The sequence below is a fragment of the Podarcis melisellensis genome, assembly GCF_964234715.1.
Source record: "Podarcis melisellensis genome assembly, chromosome: Z".
NCBI classification, from domain to species: Eukaryota; Metazoa; Chordata; class Lepidosauria; order Squamata; family Lacertidae; genus Podarcis; species Podarcis melisellensis.
Window position 1 is genome coordinate 7,367,930 of NC_138547.1, and position 23,030 is coordinate 7,390,959.

Below are 23,030 nucleotides of genomic sequence, written 5' to 3' on the forward strand. Positions count from 1 at the left end.
CAAAACGGCTATGCACCCGACAAATGTTTGCTTTTATCAGCCAGACTTAGACTTTTTAAAGTGTTATTTGTATGTAGGGTGCGTGTTTGCCCAAAGCTGTTGTTCTGCTGCTGCTGTTGTTGATGATGATGTTGTTGTTGTTTATACCCCGCCTTTTTCTGTGACGGGATTCAAAGAAGCGTACAGTTAAAAACAACCATTAAAATATAGAAAAATCAATCATTAAAATAAAAGAGCAATTGAACATTGATAGAATTAAAACCATATACATACTGTATGTGGTATCCATTAAAGCCAATAAAATAATCACAATAGAATAAATGGCACTAGCCGTTTAATTAAAAGCAATTAATTCCTGAATGCCTTCATTTGCCAGCAGAAGGACAAGGAGGCAGCCAGTCTGGCTTCTCCAGGGAGGGAGTTCCAAATCTTATTGCAAGTTTTTATACTGTACAGTACCTCATGCACCAATTTTAACAATTTTAAAAGGAAACAATTTAGAGATATGGCAAAACATTAAAAAAAAATAATGAATAGGGCACCTTAAAACCAAACAATGTGAAATAAGCTAAAACAGAGAAGACTAAAACACCCAACAGTCTTGTGGGTTGTTTTTCTTCTGCTTGTCCCCCTTTATGTTAATGGTTGCAACTATTAACTCCTCTTTGTTACAGGCATGGAAGAAAGGTCTCCCCACCTTTTTTAGTGCTACCACCTACCCTTTGGAAGATGGCGTAGGAGGTTGCACTGGGTGGTGCCTGATGACCTGTTTATCTAGCATTCATCTTGATTTGTTTACAGAGAGATTAATGAGGTTGACTACCTGATAAGAATTCTGATTAGTTTGCAGCTGGGTTAGATGATGTTGTGTCTACCATCTGAGATCATCATAGAGTTGGAAGGGATCCCCGAGGGTCATCTAGTCCAACCCCCTGCTCGAACTACCAGCCTTCCGGTTAACAGCCAGGTGCACTGACTCATTGTGCCACAGAGATTACCCCACATTCCCCCCTGGTGCTTTTCCCCATCACTTTCTTTAATGCAGAAAGTCCAGTATTTGGGGGAGCTGATGACAGACCTCCCAATCAACTATCATTGTGCAGCCTGAATTTGCCTGAACCTACATTAAAATGGGGGACGCGGGTGGTGCTGTAGGTTAAACCACAGAGCCTAGGACTTGCCAATCAAAAGTTCGGTGGTTCGAATCCCTGTGAAGGGGTGAGCTCCCGTTGCTCGCTCCCTGCTCCTGCCAACCTAGCAGTTTGAAAGCACATCAAAGTGCAAGTAGATAAATAGGTACCGCTCCGGCGGGAAGGTAAACGGCGTTTCCGTGAGCTGCTCTGGTTAGCCAGAAGCAGCTTAGTCATGCTGGCCACATGACCTAGAAGCTGTACGCTGGCTCCCTTGGCCAATAAAGTGAGATGAGCGCCGCAACCCCAGAGTCGGTCACAACTGGACCTAATGGTCAGGGGCCCCTTTACCTTTACCTTTTACATTAAAATGGATCCAGAATAATCGATTTAAATGGACATGGGATAATCACTGTGCTGTGTGTGTGTGTGTGTGTGTGTGTGTGTGTGTGTGTGAGATATTAATATTTCCCCTTTTAAAGCAAATTACATCATCAAGAGCCACAAGTTGTTTTGTGGAGACCTGAGTAGGAGTCACAAGACCACACTGCTTTCTGGGGAAAGCAGAAGGTTCCCATTTATGAGAAGATAAGGAGCTGCCTGCAGAGGTCCTGGTCCTCTCTCTGCCCAGTCATGCCACACAGACATGGGGATTCAGAAAGCACCTGGCTTTCAAAGGGTGGCTTAATAAGCCACAATCCTTTCGCCTGCCCATTAAGATGACTAGGAGATATGCCTAAGGCATTGGAAAAAAGCTCCTTGGGTTGTGGCTTTGAAGAGAAACACCTAGCTGTGCCCCCCCAACCCCTTTGGCTTATATGGATACAGGAAGCTTTCAAATCTGCTGCTATGTGATGAAACTTTGATGGGAGACAGTAGGAAGTGCCCCCGCCCACCCAGCAGGAATCATAAATTGAGCAGGGCTGTGTTCCATGCTTTAATAAACTTGTGTTGGGATTACTAACCAGCAGGCAAGACAGTAACGTCACAACGCAAGTCTTGTGGGGCTCCAACACTGCTAGCACCTTGTAAAAGTGGCCTTCCCTTCCCACTTTTGCACAACTTTAGTAGAGCAAGTTAAAAGCCTTTTCCCACTCTGGTATACTCAACGCAACGCTGGTCAGAGTGTGCTGCCAGACTCTTGTTGTGACTGGGAGATGTACCTTATTTCATTTGTTTGTGTGCGTGTGCACACTCTACATTTGGCATTTGTGTATTTGAATTGGTCGGGCTTAGCCAGGCCTAACATTCAGTCTAGTTCTTGGGAAGATCCTTAAATGTTGAAATGAGAGTATTATGGGAGGAATTCAGTGTTGCACTAAGTTGTTGTTTTTTCTGAGGATATGTAGTACTGGTACCTTTTTTCCTAGAAGAAAAGCACTGAAGGTGACCTTTCCATCTGGGGAAGAATTTTGGTTTTCCAGAGGGAATAACACCCTGAAATCCAGGGTCCAAATCCCCACAAAGTCATATTGCGCACTGCATGACCTTGGACCATGGGTAGGCAAACTAAGGCTCAGGAGCAGGATCCGGCCCAATCGCCTTCTAAATCCGGCCCGTGGACGGTCCTGGAATCAGCATGTTTTTTACATGAGTAGAATGTGTCCTTTTATTTGAAATGCATCTCTGTGTTATTTGTGGAGCATAGGACTTCGTTCATTTTTTCCTCCAAAATATAGTCCGGCCCCCACAAGGTCTGAGGGACAGTGCACCAGCCCCCTGCTGAAAAAGTTTGTTGACTCCTGCCTTGGACCAACCATAGAGTCTCAGCCTATGTTGCCTCACTTGGTTGTTATGAGGGACAGGGTGGTGGTGGTGATGATGAACCATGTACGTCACCTTGAGCTCTTTGTAGAAAAAGTAGAATAGAAATGTAATAATAAACCAAACTCTTAGAATTGTGTCCAATGTTCATCCCACTCATTGGACCCTTTGAAAGTAACTAACTTGGATAGATTAATTTCAGTGGATTGTATCAAATGTTAGTTCTACCCAAAACAGACCCATTGAGATTAATGCACAAGTCTGACTTAGGTCCATTTATATTAATAGGTTCTGTTCTTAGTAGTGGAACTTAGTTGGGCACAACCCTTTACTTCTACGCCACTGTTTGTTACATATTCATTTGATGTATGCATTGCCTTAATCTTCCAAGTGCGGCATTTTTCCTTATGCTTCAGGTATCTATGTTTTGTCTGGTTTTTAGCATCATGTATACATTTATTCACTTAAATCTCCTTTTGACCCACTTGTTGTTTAAACTTTTTTTGCAAAAAAAATTGCTTCATAGAAGAAAGTGGAGGTGAGGGAATTATGTCACAGATTTCCAGCCAGTCAGAGCTGCCATGTAGACATAGCACTCATTTCCCCTTAAGCTGAACCCAGAAAATAAGATTGCTTGTCTTGGCTAAATGCAGCGAGTGTCCTTTCACAGCACCAACCTCCTCAAATTATCTACCTCAATTGTCTTGAGAATAGAAATGCAATAACAGAAGCACTCTTTTTGCCTTGCTATGAGATACCTTTTGCCACTGCAGTAAGGTCTCACCAAATATTTGAGTTGGATGCTGTTTCCTCATTAAAGAAGGGAGCTGCATAAGTTTAGCCTGTTTTGGACCCTGGATCTCTGCAGAGGGCTTCTGCTTTCGGACACAATTGCTTTTCTTGTGACTGCAAACAATGCCACTTTGAGATCTCTGAGTCTCAGAAGGAAATTATTTTTGTCTGTCTTCCTCTCCCCTCACGCACCAAATACAGCCCACTTCCCTTCACCAGAAGTTACAACTCTATAACTCCACTGGAGGGCAGCAGAAAATTACATAAACCAGTTTTTAAAGCACAGCATGCACTCCCTGAAAAGTTCAAGATTTAGGCAAGGATGGTATGTGTGCGTGTGATGTGTTTGTCTAGTCTCCAAGCAGTGGGAGATATTGGGGTGCCATCACATGCCCTGTGGTTACTTGGAATGAAGGTTGCTGGAGACTGGTTTCTTTGTGATAAATATGGTTTTATTTACACACACACATATACGTAGGCTGAGTGTAAGATAGAAGGTATCAGGGCAGGAGCACCCCAACAGATCTTTCTCCCTCATTCAGTTTTCGGGTGGGGGGCGGGCAGTCCCAAAGCCATAGCATTGGTTTCAGCACAGAACATTCCAGGCTACTTGCTCAGAAGCTTTTTTGGGGAAACATGAGGTGCCACCTAAGCTGTTACAACCAATTAATGGTGAAGAGGATTCTTTGGCTAATGTGGTTGGTGCCCTTGTAATTCCCTTCATTGGCCAACACTTAATCCCTGTCTATTGTTCCCCAGCTCTCTAATTCAGGACTTGCCATGGTGGCTCAAATGCAGATAGTTGGCAATTTAATTTCAAAACAACTTAAAAGGTGTTGAGAGCTGGGAAGATCATCCCCTCCACACATACACACAGATCAACCATATTTTACTTTTGATTAATGAATGTTCAAACTACATCCTCATACATACTTGCAACCGTACAAGGCGTTTAGAACACTCACTTCATCAATGAGCTGTTTCCACCCTCTGTGCTGGATTGGGTACTTGTTGGGTACGCAGTTGAAGACTTAATTGTGAACTTAGAGGGTAAGTTATGACAGCTCTGTATCAGCCTATCTGGGAGAACTCTGAAATTTGCAATATTAGAAGAAGAAATATATATTTAGAGGATAAATCCTCAACAGCAGCCCAGCATATTCTGTGACCACATAATTCTGTGTGGCATTTGTATGGGGTGGGGGGTTGAGCCCAGAAACCTGGAGTGGGGGAGGATGAATGAATAAGATGAATGAAGTATGCTAAAAAGAGACATGGGTCGCTAAAATTCTGAACTGGAGCACTCCACATTGCACTATTTTGTTGCAGGTACCACTTTTTAAATATATCTATTCTAAAATAATTTACTTGGGACTGAACTATAGTGTTTTACTTTTGTTTCCCCCCACCATCCCACCTCTCCCTGTTCTGTCCCCAAACCAGAAACAACTGAACTAGGTAACAAGAAGGAACTGAAGTCCATGCCATTCATCACCTACCTCTCGGGCCTGTTGTCCGCCCAGATGCTGTCAGATGACCAGCTGATATCGGGTGTGGAGATCCGCTGTGAAGAAAAGGGTCGCTGCCCCTCTACTTGCCACTTATGTCGACGCCCAGGCAAAGAGCAGCTGAGTCCTACACCTGTGCTCCTTGAAATCAACCATGTGGTCCCTCTGTACACGCTGATCCAGAACAATGAGACCCGGGAGGTGAGTGGAGCAAGAGATGAAACTGGGGAAGTTGGCCAATTAGGGCAAATGGGGCACTGCCCCACCAGCCTCAGTCTGCTCTTGGCCGGCATATGATAAAGGATAGAACATTCAATTTTCACACACCAGCTCCTCAAACTATATTAAAACACCTTCCTGTTGGGGGGCAGAAACTCCTATAATTCACCTTTCACCGTGTCTTTGTAAATACACTTGAAGTGCTATTGTTTCTCTGCTTTAGGCCTGTGCTGCTCACTGAGTTCCCTTTCTCTTCAGCCAATGCAAAACATATGGTCTGGTGTCCCTCTCAGTCAGTGGTGGCGTATTATAATGCATGTAAAGATACCTGAGCCCTGCTTTTCCTTTAGAACACATTGCTTGTACCTGTGATCCTCTCAGTGCCAGCACCGTGGGGCAATGAATTTGACTTTGTCCATCAAAGCCATGGAACACACACTTTCAACATACTCAGCGCAGATTATTTCATCAATAAAAACATCATCAATTTATTTTTTGCTTTCTTAGAAGAGTGCTAAACTCACTGCTTTCCTTTTTCTTCTTCACACAAACAAATGAAAAAGATAGCAAGAGAGAGAAGAGAGAGAGAGGCAGAGGAGATCCTATTGGTGAGCCAGCCCAGAGAGCTACTACTTTATTAATCCATTTCAACTTTGCTCACTAAACTCCAGCATCTCCTAGTCAGACCCTTACGATTTATCAGACCAGTAATAGGTCTCCTCCACTGAAACAGACCATCTAAAAGCCTTCTGAAAAACCTTGTTGGTTGCCAACTTTTTTCTGCAGACAATGCGCCTGGCAGACAAAACTGAGCCCGAACATCCTAGTGATTGTAGAGCACACTGAACACAACAGCCAATCTGACTTTGGCTGTACTTTGGCTCTACCTGACTGAAGGAACAACTTGTGTAGTATTTTTTGCTGCTTTGTTGTGGAACATTTAAAAAAGAATGATGTAAGGCCAAATATAATAGACTTGTCTCACCCAAAGGATTTTCAGACAATCAGTAGATCAACATGTATTTTAGGTCTATTGAGATTTTGGTGGAGCTGGCAGCATTGGAATAAGTTCAGGGCATAAAGTTTTGCCTGGAGGTCTGGTGTGCCTCAACCTACCTCATTCAGTCTGCTTGGCCTAGTAGCTGCTTGACTTGTCCGAGAGTCTCTCTGAGCTTGTGCTGTAGGTGCTATGAATTTAGAGAAGGAAGAAAGAGTTGAGAATTGACTGCAAATTTCTGTGGTAAGAACTTAGCAGAACCAGGGCTGAAGGGTGGAGCAAGAAGACACTTGAAGGCAAAGGAGAACAGCAGCTGGAGGGCCATGTGGGCACACTAGAAGAAGTGCTGCATTGATTCCAGTGGTGTGCTCACACCGTCCTGACTTCACCACCATCCAGTCATACCCTGGCAGTGGCAGTTATGCCAGTGTCAAGAGGGTGTCTCTGCAGCACTGCTCTACCATTCTGGCTGCTCCTGGTTGTGAGGCTGGATGACAAACAGGCCAAAAGGTTGGTGAGCAGAGAAAGGAGATTCATGCCAACATTTTTTTCCTGACACCTGAGCAGCAAACACAAGGAATTTTGCATAGAATGGCATCTCAAAATCTTCTATAGTAAAAGAGAAGGTGCTCATGTTCCTCCCCTCAGAGATGGTATCTCTGGCATGTGCTTAAATCCGAGCCAAGCTCCTTCTCCTTCAATTCTCCTTTTAGCTAGAGTTAAAGAGGGAGTGTTTGACTCTCTTCTTAACTGATAGATAGATGGCCATTTTAACTTTATTTGCTCTCTTTGGTCCTCACTGGCTCTCAGTGCTGCATTGTGGCATGCAAGCACTTATTTCTTCTCTGAGCTGGCTCTTAGCACCATAGAGACTTTAGGAAGCTGCTTCATAACAAGTTAGATTGGGCCCTTCTAACCCAGCAGCATCTCCTCTGGCCCTCAACAGCTCTCTGGGGCCTTCTGCATCATCTGCAGTCTGTTTAACTGAAGGTACCAGGGATCAATCAGGGGCACTTTTCTGTGACTGAAGCACACGACCTACCACTGAGCTTTGATCCCTCGCCATATCTTTGCAAACCTTTGTAAATCAGGAAGTTTTGATTTCCCTTTTGGCAGTGGTCTTTTCTACCTATGCCAGACATTTGGAAGCCTAAAACTAACAGCAATTCTTTGCACCATTCAAATCCCCACCAGCATACAGACTGTTTCTGTCTCACAACATCCCTACTCTGCCGTCAAATTGCCGTCAAGCAGAGGCCAATGGAATGTGCCCAACTGGCCACTGGAGGTCAGTGTAAGTCTAACAGGTGCAGTTGAACTTTCCTTGGTGACACTTCTTGAGCTTAGCTACTTGGCTGCTCTTCTTCCTTACTTCAAAACCCTGAAAGAGCTTACATGTTAATTATATGTAGATTTATCTTCTCTCCCCCACGGTTCTTCATCTCGCCTTTCCCTCCCACAAACCAGGCTGTTGTTTCTCTATCCAAAAATGACAGCCCTGTTTAAAGTCACTTATTAGCACTGCAGCCTGCACTTGATTAAGGTGCTTGGAACACACCAGCTTGCAACAGCTGTGGGTGGGATGGGCAAAATGCAGGTCTGGAAGTAATCACAGGTAGTGAAGATATGGCCACCATTAAGGCCAAGCTGTCCTTTACCCCATGGCAGTGGTGTAGTGGGAGGGGGCTGTCACCCCAGGTGCAGTTTTTAGGGGGCACATCACAGCACCCTGCCCCATCGTGAGCTATTACATCCTTCTCAGCACCCCTCAGCTGGGGGGGGGCAGGGCTTGCGAAGGACGCAAGAGGCATGCCCCATGGTCCCCCTGCGAGCCCAGTGCTGCTTTTGTGAGCGGTACTGCTTACAGAGAGGCTGCTATGAGCTGTTGCGTCCTTGTCACGGCACTCTGCAGCTGGCTCTCAGGCCAGGGCGCTTGTCTGTTGTGTCCTTCTCAGCCACCCCCTCCCAGCTGAGGGCACTATGAGAAGGAAGCAACAACTCAAGGCACCCTCCCTGAGAGCCCAGCACTGCTAGCAAGAGCAGCACTGGGCTTGCAGGGGCCAGGGTGCATGACTGTTCACGGCGACCTGCAAGCCCAGCATTATTTTTGCACTGGCTCCCGCTCCCGTGACATGGCCTGACAGGCCACTGCACCTTCTGCCGCTGCCTCCTACCGCCATGACATGACCTTGTAGCCTGCCACTGCTTCTGCTAGCACCTCCCGTCACTGGGGCAAGGCCTTGCAGGCCGCCACTTCTTGTGCCTCTGCCATGAAGCATTGCAGGTTGCTGCTGCTACTGCCACCACCTGCTGTGACCATGGTGAGGCCTGCAAGGTTGCCAATGGTTTTGCTGCCACTGCCAGGCTGCTGCCACTTCTGCCACCTGGCAGGCCTGCTGGCAGTCCCAGATTATTTATCTTCACTATAACTCATGACTTTCCTTTGAATTGTCCTGAATACCACCATTTGGTAGCTAAGCCAAAAAACCAAAAGTCCAGTTTGGATGCATTTTGGCTTGTCTGCTGATGAAAGTGACTGTGTGGTGATTGATAATATCATTATTTATCAGTTTTAGACCCTTAAGTAGTAGCAGTTGCCAGGACATTACCCTGTTCACCTCTGCATAGTTCCATCCTTATTTCAGACATCACAATATATTGGTATATCACAATGTTTAGCTGGTGATATATCATGATGTTGAAAACCAGATATTGTCCAGCCAGAGCACCTATGGCAGTTTCATCAATATACGAGTACCAGAAGCACCTCATTTTAACACACACACACACACACACACAGAGAGAGAGAGAGAGAGAGAGAGAGAGAGAGAGAGAGAGAGACTTATAATAATAATAGTCAAAATAAATAAATAAAAATTGTCCAGTGGCACCTTGGAGACCAACTAAGTTCGTTCTGGGTATAAGCTTTCGTGTGCACGCACACTTCTTCAGATACGCACTTCTTCAGATACAACGAAAGCTTATACCCAGAACAAACTTAGTTGGTCTCTAAGGTGCCGCTGGACAATTTATTTATTTATTTTGACTGTGTCAGACCAACACAGTTACCTACCTGAATTTTATAATAATAATAATAATAGTAGTAGTAATAATGATCTTGCAGCCCAGACACAACTTCCAGTCCCACTTTCTCCTAGCAAGGTGCCTTGAGCATATAATCCATATCTCCTTAGGACAACCACTTCATCTGAACTAACTTTTATGACCTCGGGAAGGAAAGATGGTTGTGCTGGCAATGCAAATCCTGCTTAAAACCTCCACCAGACTTGCTTCCCTGCAACTGGGCTGGAACACTGCCCAGCTGCTGCAATGGAACATCTGAAGGAAGTGTGCAGAGGCACTTATGTTCCCTTTGCACAGAGGTGAGGAACATTTTTCCACCCCAAGAACCACATTCCCTTCTGGGCAGCCTTCTGAGGTCCACATGCCAGTGGCATGTGGAACTAGAGACAAAGGTGGGTGTAGCAACAAGTGTAATCCTCCCCTTTGTACAGTAGACTTGTTTCTGCACACACACCCCTATCCTCCATCCAGGCAAGCAAGCAAGAGGCATTTTCAGAGTTCAAGGGCACACATCTAGCCATGCAAAAAGCACCCAGGGTGTGAAGTGCAACTGGTGGTGGCTTGGGGAGTATTCTGAGGTCAAGTCTGAGAGGCCTGGGGACTGCATTCAGCTCCCGGCCAGAGGCTCACCAGCAGTGCTTTTCTTCTAGAAAAAAAAAGGTGCAAGTACTCACCATGAAGTTGTTACAGTGGATGCCACACTTTTAACCAGTGCTTTTCTTCTAGTACAAATGGTGCCGGTACTGTGTACCCTTGAGTACACCCCTCCCAAATAAAAGCACTGGTCACCACCCTCCCTTGGCTCCCTACTCCAGAAAACTGGCTTGGGGCACCTGTGGTTTCCCCAATCCCCTCCTCTCACCCTCTGGAATTAATCAGCTGCATTAATTAGGAGGGGTCTGTGGAGGGTGATGCTTCTCCCCCTGGCAGCACAGCTTGAAGAGAACTGTTTCCAGCTCTCGAGACAGAAGCCAGCTCCTAGAATAAACCAACCAGACACTGACTGATTAGTCCCTGCAGAAAACACCCCAGCCCTGTCCTGAGTAGGGGGACTGCATGAGGTGGGGAGTGGAGGCAGCATGCTTGGGGTGTGTGGAACGGAGTCCAGAGGGGGCTAGTCGGGTGTAGCAGACGGTGTGGCTGTTGAGGTGGGGCAGGTTTTTGTGCTGCAGGATGGAAGGCAAAAGCACACTTGAGTTACACCCTAGGCAAAAAAAAAAGGGGCGGGAGTGCCCTTATTTTGTGGGAAGAGGAGCAGGGGTTTGCCAGCAGACAATGGGTAAACATTAAGGACAGTGATCAGTGTAGTCGTAGGGCCTCTCCTGACATCATGTTTTCCTTTTCCAGAGCACTTTTGGAACAGTTCCTGTGGAGAAATGCATGCACAAAACTTTATGTGGGGATGGAAAATCCCCACATATTTCTTTCCCTTTTTCTTTTCTTTTTTCCCTCTCCTCCTCCTCCTTCTCTCCCCGCCCCCTCCAACTTTTCTTCATGAAAGATCCATGAGCAGGAAATTGCAGGACTCCTTGTTTGCTACTTATGGATCTTACCTGGAAAATCCACTTTAATATTCCATTCTGGCATGTGGTTTTCCACATGGAGGGTGGGGACCTTGTTTGGCTTGGTGAAGCTGCTATGTGGAGACTGTTGTTTCTCACCCATTAGCCATGGCTGCAGCCACCCTCCTCCTCCCTCCCTCCCACCAGTTCTTATGGAGCAATCCGAATTTAAGGAAGCCAGCATAATTCATGCCTGGGTAGATTGTGCTGGGGCAATTTACCTTCATTCCAAACTCAGTTCAGGGGCAGTTCTGCTGCCAGCTGAACTGATCCGAGCCTCACAGAGGAAAAACAAACCTTTAAAATAGAGTCTGACGTACCATACTTTTTTTTACCTTTGCAACTTCCATGGCATTGCTAGCTTACGTGATTGAGCTGAATGGAGTTTGGGCTCTGGGGGGAAGTTTTCCAGCTGTACATTTGGAACTTCGGTAAGAGGCAGAGTGGGCTCACCCATGAGGCAAGGTGAGGCAACCGCCTCAGATGACAGGATCCACAGAGGCAGCAGATCTGGCTTCCAAGGAATGCATTGCCTGGCACTGCCACCGCTGCTGCAGTGGCAGCAACAATTGCAGCACACTCCTTGGAGGTTGGATCCGGCGTCTCCTCAGCAGCCCCCCATGTCAACTCTTGTCGAATAGGAGATGCTGCTGGTCTCTTCCAGTGGGAGCCAGTGTGGTGTAGTGGTTAAGAGCGGTAGTCTCGTAATCTGGTGAACCGGGTTCGCGTTCCCTGCTCCTCCACATTGCAGCTACTGGGTGATTTGGGGCCAGTCACACTTCTCTGAAGTCTCTCAGCCTCACTCACCTCACAGAGTGTTTGTTGTGGGGGAGGAAGGGAAAGGAGGTTGTTAGCCGCTTTGAGACTCCTTCGGGTAGTGATAAAGCGGGATATCAAATCCAAACTCCTCCTCCTGCTGCTCCTCCTCCTCCTCCTCCTCCTCTTCTTCTTCTTCTTCTTCCCACCCTGCTTCTCGATACAGATTTCTCTCCCCACCCCACCACTGCTTTATCCTAAGTGTGGCTCTTCACTCATCCCTGAGGTGGGCATTTTCTGGTTCGCCTCAGGTGCCAACATTTCTTGGGCCACCCTGGTGACAAACCAGTGGGACAGTCACTTCTTTGGCTGCTTTTCTCCTCACTCTCCTGTTTTCAGCCAATCTTATTTTTTCTTGTCCCGCCAGGACACGAGAGGCTGGTTGGGGCAGGCTTTTCTCCAGGGACCAGAACCATTTTAATTTTTTTGCTGTACCTTACGGGAGCAGAGCGTTCTTCAGCCATAGCGCCAGAACTGATGAGATCCTGCAAACCAGGATCCCCACTACTGTTGCTCTCTGTAGTTGATTACAGTTATATACTCCTCTTGCATTTGTCTGGGGTTCTAAACGGGATCTTATGCTGGTAGGAATGGATACTTATAACACACACACACACACACACACACACTACAATTCTGAGTTGGGCAACCACCACACCAGTAGCCCCTTGGTTTGTTTGTTTTAATCAATTTCTGTTAAAAATTTTCAACAAAAAATACAATAAAAGCCTAATTGACCTAGAGAAAATAAAAAATAAAAAAGCAAGAATAAGAAAAGAAAGAAAAGAGAGAAAAAAAGAGAAAGTGAAAGCAAGGCCCTCTATCACAATTGTATCTTAGCCCTTACCAGTGGTACCTTGGGTTAAAAACTTAATTCATTCTGGAGGTCCATTCTTAACCTGAAACTGTTCTTAACCTGAAGCACCACTTTAGCTAATGGGCCCTCCCACTGCCGCCGTGCCACCAGAGCATGATTTCTGTTCTGATCCTGAAGCAAAGTTCTTAACCTGAGGTACTATTTCTGGGTTAGCGGAGTCTGTAACCTGAAGCGTCTGTAGCTCGAGCTACCACTCTATTCCACACACAGAAGAGTGAACCCTCCCAGCTCCCACCTGGGAGCTTCCCCATCTTCCCTTCAGCCTCCCACCCTGAGGGATCCTTTCTACTCTGCCCCTCACATGTCCCCTTGTTTTCCATCTATCAACTTCCTGTGTCTCCTTCATTAATCCAAATTCAGGAGCTTCTAAAAGCAAAGCATAAAAATAGATAGAACAGAAAGGAAACAAGTATTAGAGATCATAGAAAGATAAGAAGAGAAAGAAAAGAAAGAAAAAGAAAAAAAGGTTTCCAATTCTCTGTCTGCTAATTATGACAATTATCCAAAATATTCAAAGTATGCACTCCAGGATATCATCTATCTGTATTGTCCAGATGTTTCCCAATCTGCTAGGTCTTGTTTTCTCAATCTTCCATTCCAGACATCTCAAATTCTGCCCTTTCCACTCAAAAACTCCAAAAGTAGCTCTTCAATGATTATTATCATTAAATGTCCAAAATAGTCATTCTCTGGTCCAATACGATGAATTTCTCCCCAAAGGTTTTGACAAATCTTAAAAATGTAATAGTCCATTCTTATTTCCTTTTTGTATCTTCATTAATTCGTACTCAGTTCCATATATTCCAAACCCATTTCCTGTTGGCCATGCATTTTCTTGATCTAAAGGGAAAAGGAAATATCCTTCCGCTATTTCCTTTCTTTTTCTAGACCAGTTGTCTAGAGTTTAGAGGCATTTTATTTTCTGTTTTCACTTCAGTTTGGACACAAGGCCCTTTCTCTCTCAGCTCCATCTCTACCATCTCTGGCTGTCCCTGTTCATAAATCCATTCATCTCTTCTGGCATTACAGTAGCATCCTTTCTCTGTTTAATGCTCCAGATAGCTGTATGGATATCCACTCCAATTCATTGTCCGCTGTTACCCATTTTGTCTGCTGTTAGCCACATCTTTTTCCACAGGTCCTGTGCATTCTCTAGTCTGATGTATCTTTGATCCAATCTCTTTTAACATTCTACACATCTCAGCTCTTAATTCTGTCAGCTGTTCATCTAGTAGTTATTGCATGATACCAATGATTAATGAGGCATTCAGTGTTGTCTTTCCCATGTTGGTTTCCATTAATCTCCCCCTTGGCAGTCTCTGTTTCCAGGAACTTGTACGCATTCCTTTCTCACACAGATAAGGTTCAGTTTAGTATTCACAGCTAATACAGCACATACAAGACGCAGACTTAGTGGCAGTATAAAATGAAGATTTAAAACAGACTTAGCTCTTATCACTTGTATTCTTTTAGAGTCATCAGTAATTAAGCTTTTTTTTGGTCAGTTATTTTTCCAATTTTAACCCAAGTATACAAATACCAATTAATTCCAAATTAATACAATTTCATTAAAGTGGTTTCCTGTGTGCTGTGCTTGATGCGTCCATTATGATTTGATATTACTGTCTTTCATGTTTTCATTAACTTCTAGTTATATTCCATTTAACAAATTAATCACTTAGACAACAGCTGAATTCTTAATGATTTCTGTTCTGTTATTATGTTACTTAACCTTTTATAGAACTTCAAGTGAGGAACACTAATTGTCCCCCCCCCCCAGTCTGTGTGTGACAATATAATATGTACAATTTGTGGTTTCATTGCCCTTGTATGCTGTCATGTCCTTGAGCTTCTCCCGCTGCTGCTGTTTCTTTCCCAGTGTAATTCAGGGTGGAGCTATGATCTCATGGTTAGCTCCTACTTGCTCGCCTTAGCTCCATCCCATAATGCTCAGGCATATAAACAGTCCACTCCTTCCCTCTGATTGGTTGAAATCTAGAAGATTTGCCATTCCCTCTTCAATCTGGGAAGGGGGAGCTGTTTCAAACATATCTGCTGATGATCTGGCAGCACTTTCCTTTTGATTCATTAGCATCCTAGGAGTCCCTGTGCCCCTTTTCATCCACAGCCACTAGAATCCTTTCATCTTTACGGTTGCATTTTAGTTTTGGCCATTATTCTTCCTCTTGGGTTATGTCTCAACTCCTTTTAGTCTCTTTTCTTTTTCCATTGTTCGGGGGGTGGGGGTGGCGTTCAGCTCTAGTTTCTCAACGTGATCCATTTAAACCAGTGTTTCCCAACCGGTGTTCCGCGGCACACGAGTGTGCCGTGAGACGTTGCCTCGTGTGCCGCGAGATGCCTGGAGGGAGGCGGGCGAGTCGGGCGGCGAGAGGCGGGGCGGCGGCGGCGAGGAGAGGCCGCGCCTCCTGCTGCTGCCTGGCGCTCCTCCTCGCAGCCGGCAGCGCTGCCTGGGCGCCTCCGCGCGACTCTGCCTCGCTGGGTTTGGTCTCCCAGCAGAGACGGGTCACACGCGCCCCTCCCTCCCTCCCTCAGCCTGCGCGGAGGGAGAGCCAGAGAGAGGCATCGCTCCTGCGCGGCGGGAGAGGGAGCAGCCGGAGCGATGCCCCAAACGAACGCATGGGACCGGAGGGGAAATCCTCTCCGAGGCGGATTGAGCGCAGCTGAGAGAAGCCTTTCGAGGAGCTGCCGTGTCCCCTGGAAACCCCCTTCCCAGCTCTGCCTCAGCCGCCGCCGCCTCAGTTGCCGCCGTCCCTCAGTCCCTCGCTCTGCTGCCTCCTCCCACCCCCAAAGCTTGGAGGTTCCCCAGCAAGGGGGAGGGAAAAAACTTTCACTTTTGTGCGTCCCTCCCGGCGTGACGCTGCGCGCTGACGTCACGGGGCGGGGCTTTAATGGTGGTGTGCCGCGAGATTTTTTTTCAGTAAACAGGTGTGCCGTTGCCCAAAAACGTTTGGGAAACACTGATTTAAACAATAGAGCTCCCCCCCTTCATTCCCTTTAAACCACACACAGCTTCAACTCTCTCTTTTTAATCTCAGTATTACACCATCCAGCAATCAATCCTCACTTGTATATCCTTAAAACTTGCGCTTGGAGAGGGTTGCCAAATCATAAATGTAGAAACTACCGTAATATAAACAATAGGGCTTCCCTTTCCACCAGCCACCTCCAAAACAGAATAAAGTCTTTTCTCAATCTCAAACCTCAGATTGGTGTAGCTGAATAGTCCGCAGTTCTGGTAATCACATCTCCTCTGGCATGTGCCTTGCTTTGTACCAATTAAGATCCAATTATTAGGAGAACCTCTGCTTCTGAATGGCAGTATGGGGGGCTTGTGTCAGGAGAAGTGCTTACCCAGCACCTCCGCCTACCCCTACGTTCCAGTAACAGAGGAGGCAAGTGGGGACTTTCGCTCCATTGCTTTTCACTGCCGTCGATCGAGAGGGACCAGTATACAGTAGGTATACATTTGGCGCCCCCCCCCATTTTTTGCCTGGGTGCAAGACACCTCTTGCACCCTCGGGTAAAGACGGCCCTGTTCAATGCAACTAATTTGTCTATAATGGAGAGTCTTCATTTATTCCAATGTATTATATCCATATTTCCAAAACGTAATATAATTAAACCGATACAACTTGTTTGTTCAAATTTTGGGTAATTTGCACCCCCAGATATCTAAAACTTTTCCTAGCTATTGGAATCTTCAACATTGCTGTAAAAGCCTGTTGTATATGAATGGGGTGGTGTATGAAAAAGCATGACCTCTGTTTTCTTAAAAGTATCTTGCAATCCTGAGACCCTGGAGAACTGTTCCAACTCTGTACATAGTATTTTTCCTGCTGTGATAGGGTCAGAGGTGCATAAAATTATATCTTCTGCAAAGAGGCCTGAATTTTGTTCATTTTTGTTTGCAACCACTGCTGTATGAGTAGGTCCCAGGATGGTTTGGGCTTCTACCTGCTGGAAGACCAGAAACATTTCCTTGTTTGCAGCTGATGGCATTGGGACAGGGCTCCCAATCTGGACAGTGCGGTTCCTCTGTTCCTGTGGAATGGGGGCTAAGGTTCCACGATGGTAGAGGCCCACCCCGGTAAAAGATTTAGGCACCAGCTAAACCTTACACCTGTTAAGCTCACCTGTTTCTATAATTCAGTGAGATAGTGGTTGCAACAGCAACAAAGATCATCATTCATCTAAGGAACAATTGTTTTTTCAGGCTCTCACACAAGAGAGAATCTAACCAAACTGCTTTTGGTTCTGGATCAATGGGGATCATTTATGGACTTTTACTTATTTATCTACTGCTTTTCCTTCCAAACTGATATTTTGTGTTGTTGCTCCCTAGAAACTCTTGGTTCGTAAGCTGCTTTGGACAAGTGCAATGTACATTGTTCTACAAAATGCAATGTAGATGGGCAGTAGTACAAAACATATATATATATGATTTTGAAGGAGCCTCAGAGTTCACCGGTACATCTAGTGAAAGATATATTCAAGACTAAGTCCCACTGAAGGCCATTGAATGGGCCTTAGTCATGGCTTACCTAAGCCCCATGGGGGGCACTGGGACCTTGACTAACTGGGGTGGCTTTTTAAAGGAACCCGCCTTTCTCCCTTTTCTCTTGCTGTCTATCACAGCTTCCACTTGCATGTATGTTATCGTCTCTCAAGTTGTCCAAAAATTTCATCCATTCCCCAGCTATAAATCCTTAACTTCTCAGCTGGCTCCTCTGTCTGCTTCATGGGACAATGAAGCAGAACAGGTGAACATCTAGATGGCACAATTTCCTACCTGCCATGTTGATAGGAATGCTGACACAAAAACCACAAATATCTAATCTGATAGCACTCCTCACACTGCTTACTGAACGATGTCCGGTAAGAAGTGGGCAATGGAATAGTGATGATGCAAAGTTGTTTCTTGGTGTCTCTATGGTAACCCTGCAGAATGTGTGGAGGGGGCGAGGAGAATATCAGAATCAGATGATGTCATCATGGAAGGTGGAAGAGCTGCCCAGGGGGGAGAAAACCTTCCTGGTTGACCATTCATCTTCACAAATGCTCCCTACATTAAACATAGTCATCTGAATTTTCCTTTCTTACTACCTTCCATGGAGATGATTCTGGAGAAAGAGAATTGCATTATGGAGATGGAAAGTTGAGAGGAAGTTGTAGGAAGTACTCAAACCGTACAATTCCTGCCTTTGTAACTTATCCACACAATATCAAAATAAGTTCCAATAGACAAGAGGGGAAGACTCAAGAGCAGCAGGTGCAGACCTTAGAGCACTCCAAGCAGGCTTTGGAAGCCACAGCGCATCGAATGATTCCTGTCACTTCCCATGTGGAGGTGGCAGGTGACTCCCTACTGAGGGGAACAGAGGCAGTAGTGAGTGTGCAAGGGAGAGGTGGGAACTGCTGTTACCCCGTCTTGCCCTGGCTTAAAGCTTAAAAGTTAGAATATCCATTAGAGGCAGTGCTCAAGGTGAGTTCTGTTTCTCCTCCTGCTCCTCCTTTGCAGATGAAGTTTCCTTGGGAAAGGTGGCATGGGAAGCGGTGGAAGATAATCCCAGGGTTGGTCTGCAATACAGGGGTATAGGAAGTGCTTTTTGGTGCTTTTTGGATTACGAACACTTCAAACCCGGAAATCAGTGTTCCAGTTTGTGGGGGCAGAAATTGGAATATGAAGCTTCAATGTCCCCCTGTCCCTTCTCTGCTTCTCCTACAGGTACTCCTGTAGGTACTCCTACCTTTGTGGACTACAAAGGGGCACCTTGCTAGACCCAGAACTCATCCTTTTTCTTCTCTTTTTTTCTAGGTTTTTATTTATACTTTTTAAATTTATACATTTCATTAATTTTGCAAGCATTTTAAAATTTCAATGTTTAACTTCCTTCCCTCTCTTTCTACGGTTCCTTAAATTTATTTTTTAATATCTTCTGCATATCCAAATTCATTTACTGTATTTTTCGCCCCATAGGACGCACCGCCCCATAGGACGCACCTAGTTTTTTTTTGGGGGGGGGGAAATAAAGAAAAAAAAATTATTTCCCCAAAGGCATGGGGCAGGCGTGGGGGGAGCACGAGCTTCCCCCGACCCCGGCCCCCAGAACAGCCTGCTATCCGCAAGCCTAGGGAGCCGCGCCGGTCTCCCCAGGTTTTCGGAGAGCTGCGCGAAGCCCAGGCGCGCTCTTCAACACGCCCCAGGCTTTGGAATGCAGGCAGCTCTGCACAACCTTTGGGAGCCCGGCGTGGCTTCGTGCCGGGCTACCTAGGGTTGCGCAGAGCTGTGCGAAGCCACGCCAGGCTCCCGAGGGTTGTGCAGAGCTTCCTGAAGCCTGGAGAACGAGAGGGGTCAGTGCACACCGACCCCTCTCGCTCTCCAGGCTTCAGCGAAAGCCTGTATTCGCCCCATAGGATGCACACACATTTCCCCTTCATTTTTGGAGGGGGGAAAGTGCGCCCTATAGGGCGAAAAATATGGTAATTTGCTCACTTAATTGTCTACTTTAAATATAAACTCTTATGAAACTGCAGGTTATTACAAGAACCCTGCAAATGTTTTTATCTGTTTGCAATTTATCTGCAAATATTCAATAAACCATTTCCATTCTTTTATTAAAAGTTTGTTATCTTGATTTCTTATTCTTCCGGTAAGCTTCACCATTTCTTTATATTCCATAAGTTTTTGTATCCATTCTTCCTTTTCTGGGACTTCTGCTTCTTTCCATTTCAGGGCGAGTAGCATTCTTGCTGCTGTAGTAGCTTACTAGTGCTTTTTCATCCCCCAGCAGTCCGTTAGTTTTCCAGTTGCTAATTAACTGGCAGACAGAAAATCCATTTTATATTTGCTTCCAGTCTTAGCAATAGTCAAAAGAAGGTTTTGCCTACTTGGTGCTGTGATTTAAGGGCTATTATGCAGTGTGTTGGTCCAGTGAATATTCCTTGTTCAAGAAGATCCTCTATTCCCAATAGACTGTGATCTACACACAATGTAAAAAACAACAACAACTAGCAGTGACCAACTCATTGTTGTAAAAAAAACTGGCAGTGATTTTAGGAAGCCAAAGTTGTGGAGATTTGGGGTTTTTTTCTTTGCTGCTTTTATGTAAGGAAATTGCTGAGGGGCCAGAGATCAACCAGGATCTACCAGGAACACTCCGTGATCTACCAGTAGATCACGATCTACCTGTTGGACATGCCTGCTGTACTCCAAAAAACTTTCTATCGCCGGCATGACGAATGTCTTCTTCTGAGTATGTGAGGCTCTTCCTGAACTCCCTTATTTAGATATTACCATGGTTGTCCTAAACCACCGTGTAATTATCTCTGCTGACTAGAGTGTCAGCAGTCCATTTTCCTCCCCAGAAGTTCCAAAGGCAGCCAAAGTGGTAGCTCCCCTTAACAAATAAGCTGTAAGCCCCTTAGAACCTTCCCAGAGCCCCATAAGCCTGGACAATAAACTCCTTAGGTCATCTAGAAATCAAGGAAGAAGAAACTTTCTTCCCCACAGAAGGCCCAGCAAATGCCACAAGCAAAGACTTGTGGAATTCCTAAGTTCTGTCTAAATAAAATCGTAAACACAGTCCTCCAGTTCACTTGAGCAAAAACTGAAATTGGTTTCTTACAGTGAATTTCTGTTTGAAAAGAAGAGTGGAAGGCATTCTTCTGAATCCCTTTCCTTTCGCTCTCTGCATCCATGTCTTTTGGGTGGGTGGGATGATGGTGTAACAGGGTTGGATTACATTTGAGTTTTCCCCTCCACCGCCATGACATACTTGATGTTCGTTTGAATGGTTGGTGAGAGTGTGATGTTACGCAATTCTCAGCTTACATATATGTGTCCACTGTGGTAGTTTTTTGAAACAGACATGACTATTTTGGGCTATGGGTGGATGAGCTGTTTTTAGCTCTGCCAGTTCAATCTGGAGGGCTCCCACCAGTGGAAGGAGAGGCAAAAGACTTCAAAGGGCCCTGCCTATCTGGTCCGATGGGAGGAGTCATCCTGTCAGAACAATGTCCTCTGGTCTACTCTTCAAACAGAAATTCATGGTAAGAAACCAATTTCTGATTTTTCTACCCAAACAGTTATTACAAAAAAGCATATATTAGATAAAACTGTGAATTTAAGAAGAATACATTAGGGAAAATAACATACACAAATGCTTTATATTAGGGGAGATTGCTTGCAATAACAACAAAAAATCGTACATTACTCAAAACTGCATATAAAATATTTCATTAGGAGAAATGCACACTAAAATACTGATTTGTTTTCTTTGTTTTCTGTTTTCTTTTAAATTGTTTATGCATTTCCCCCAGTTTTATATTTACACATCATATTTCCATCCTTATACAATATTTTACATAGACTTTCCCACCCAGCTTTCCATGGCAGTTCAGATATATCTTATTTGGCTGCATATCCAATAATTTATCCACCCTATTCCTCCCCTTCCATATCTTTGTTGTTGTCAACTGTTGTTCATAAAGTTTCCCCTGCTTGGAAGCTAAATTTAATGTCATATCTTTTTAAATACTCCCCAAATATTTCCCACTTATCCCTTGTATGTTTTTCATCTTGATTTCTTATTTTAGTAGTCATGGTTGCTAGTTCTGCATATTCTGTTAATCTATACAACCATTGTTCTTTTCCTGGAGTCTCTTTTGGTCTACAATTTCTAGCATACACTATTGTTGCTGCCACTGTTGTATACAATAATAAATTGTGAGTCTTATTTGGTATCACATCATCAATTATACCCAGAAGGAATGCTTCTGATCATAGCTGTCAATTTACAGATTTGAAAATAAGGGACCAGCACCCTTGAAAATAAGGGACCATCAGCCAAAATAAGGGACCTGCGGCCTCACCTCTTCCAGGCACTCCAGTCTTCCTGTCCTCCTGCAGTCTGGTCATACTCATGCTGGTAGCTTCGAGAACACCATCCAGCCAACTTTGTAACCAGAGGTTCAACCGAATAGAATCTGAATCACATGCACCATAAGGCCTATGCAGCCTCAACTTAAGATGGCTCCCCGGCCTGGCTTTGCACTGCATAGTTTGCAGCAGCACGTGCAACAAAATGGTGTCCAGCATTCAAAACACCCTCAGCTTGCATTAACTAGCCACACACAAGGCATGCAAGCTCCACCCCCCAGTCGTTCTTAGACTTCTTATTGGGTGAGCAACACAGCCAAGCAACACAGGGACGGCAAGGAGGGAGGGCGAGGAGCTGCTTCCTTTGAAATTTAAGGGACATCATTTAAGGGACATTTAAGGGACATCCATCAATAAGGGACAGCAGCGGGACATGGCACTGGAATAAGGGAGTGTCCCTTCAAATAAGGGACACTTGACAGCTATGCTTCTGATTTCTTAGGGAATGTAAATTTAAAGATCTTTTTCTGCCATTGTATATGATCTCCCAATAATCTCAGGCATATTTACACCACCACCACAGATGTATAAATGATCCTTCTGCTTCTAAGTACTTCCAGTACAGCTTGGAACCTCTTTTGTACATTTTGACCACCAATTTGGTAGGTAGGCATCAAATACCACCTATAAAGCATCTTTTGCATGTTTTCTCTTATCAAATAACAGGCCAAAAAGTTCGTAGTTTTATTCCAAAGTTTTTCCCATGCTGAGATTGCAATGCTATGCCCAATGTCTATTGCCCATTTTGTCATTGCCTCCTTGATCAGTTCATCTTTCGTCTCCCATTCTAATAGGATTTTATATACAGCCGTACCTTAGTTGTTGAACGGAATCCATTCCGGAAGTCCATTCGACTTCCAAAAATGTTCGACAACCAAGGCATGGCTTCCGATTGGCTGCAGGAATTTCCTGCATCCAATCAGAAGCCACAGAAGCCATGCCAGACATTTGGCTTCCGAAGAATGTTCGCAAACCAGAACACTCACTTCCGGGTTTGCGGCGTTTAGGAGCCAAAACATTCAAGTTGCAAGGTGTTTGGGATCCAAGGTACGACTGTATTTTGGAAATGTTGTTGTTGTTGTTGTTGTTGTTGTTGTTGTTGTTGTTGTTGTTGTTCCCCAATACCACTGATCCTCCTTGTCCAAATCCTCTTTCTTTGTCTTTCCTAAAAACCTCATTTAGTTGAAAGTATTGAAACCAGTCAGTTACCCAATTCTGGATTTCCTCCCGATTTTTTAGTTTTATGATGCCCTCTTTATATTCAAGAAGTTCCTTATATGTTCCCCAGTCTCTTTCCATGTTTAGTTTTTTCCTGCCACTGC

General features: G+C 45.0%; 1 protein-coding gene across 5 annotated transcripts in view; it reads left to right on the forward strand.

The window, feature by feature from the left end:
• ASTN2 (astrotactin 2) overlaps positions 1 to 23,030 on the forward strand; it is a 664,383-nt gene that overhangs the window by 512,328 nt on the left and 129,025 nt on the right. For all 5 annotated transcript variants that reach the window (XM_081896297.1, XM_081896298.1, XM_081896300.1 and 2 more), the window contains one exon: positions 5,130 to 5,395. In XM_081896297.1, coding sequence (XP_081752423.1) covers positions 5,130 to 5,395 — 266 coding nt within the window. The remainder of the gene's footprint in view (positions 1 to 5,129; positions 5,396 to 23,030) is intronic.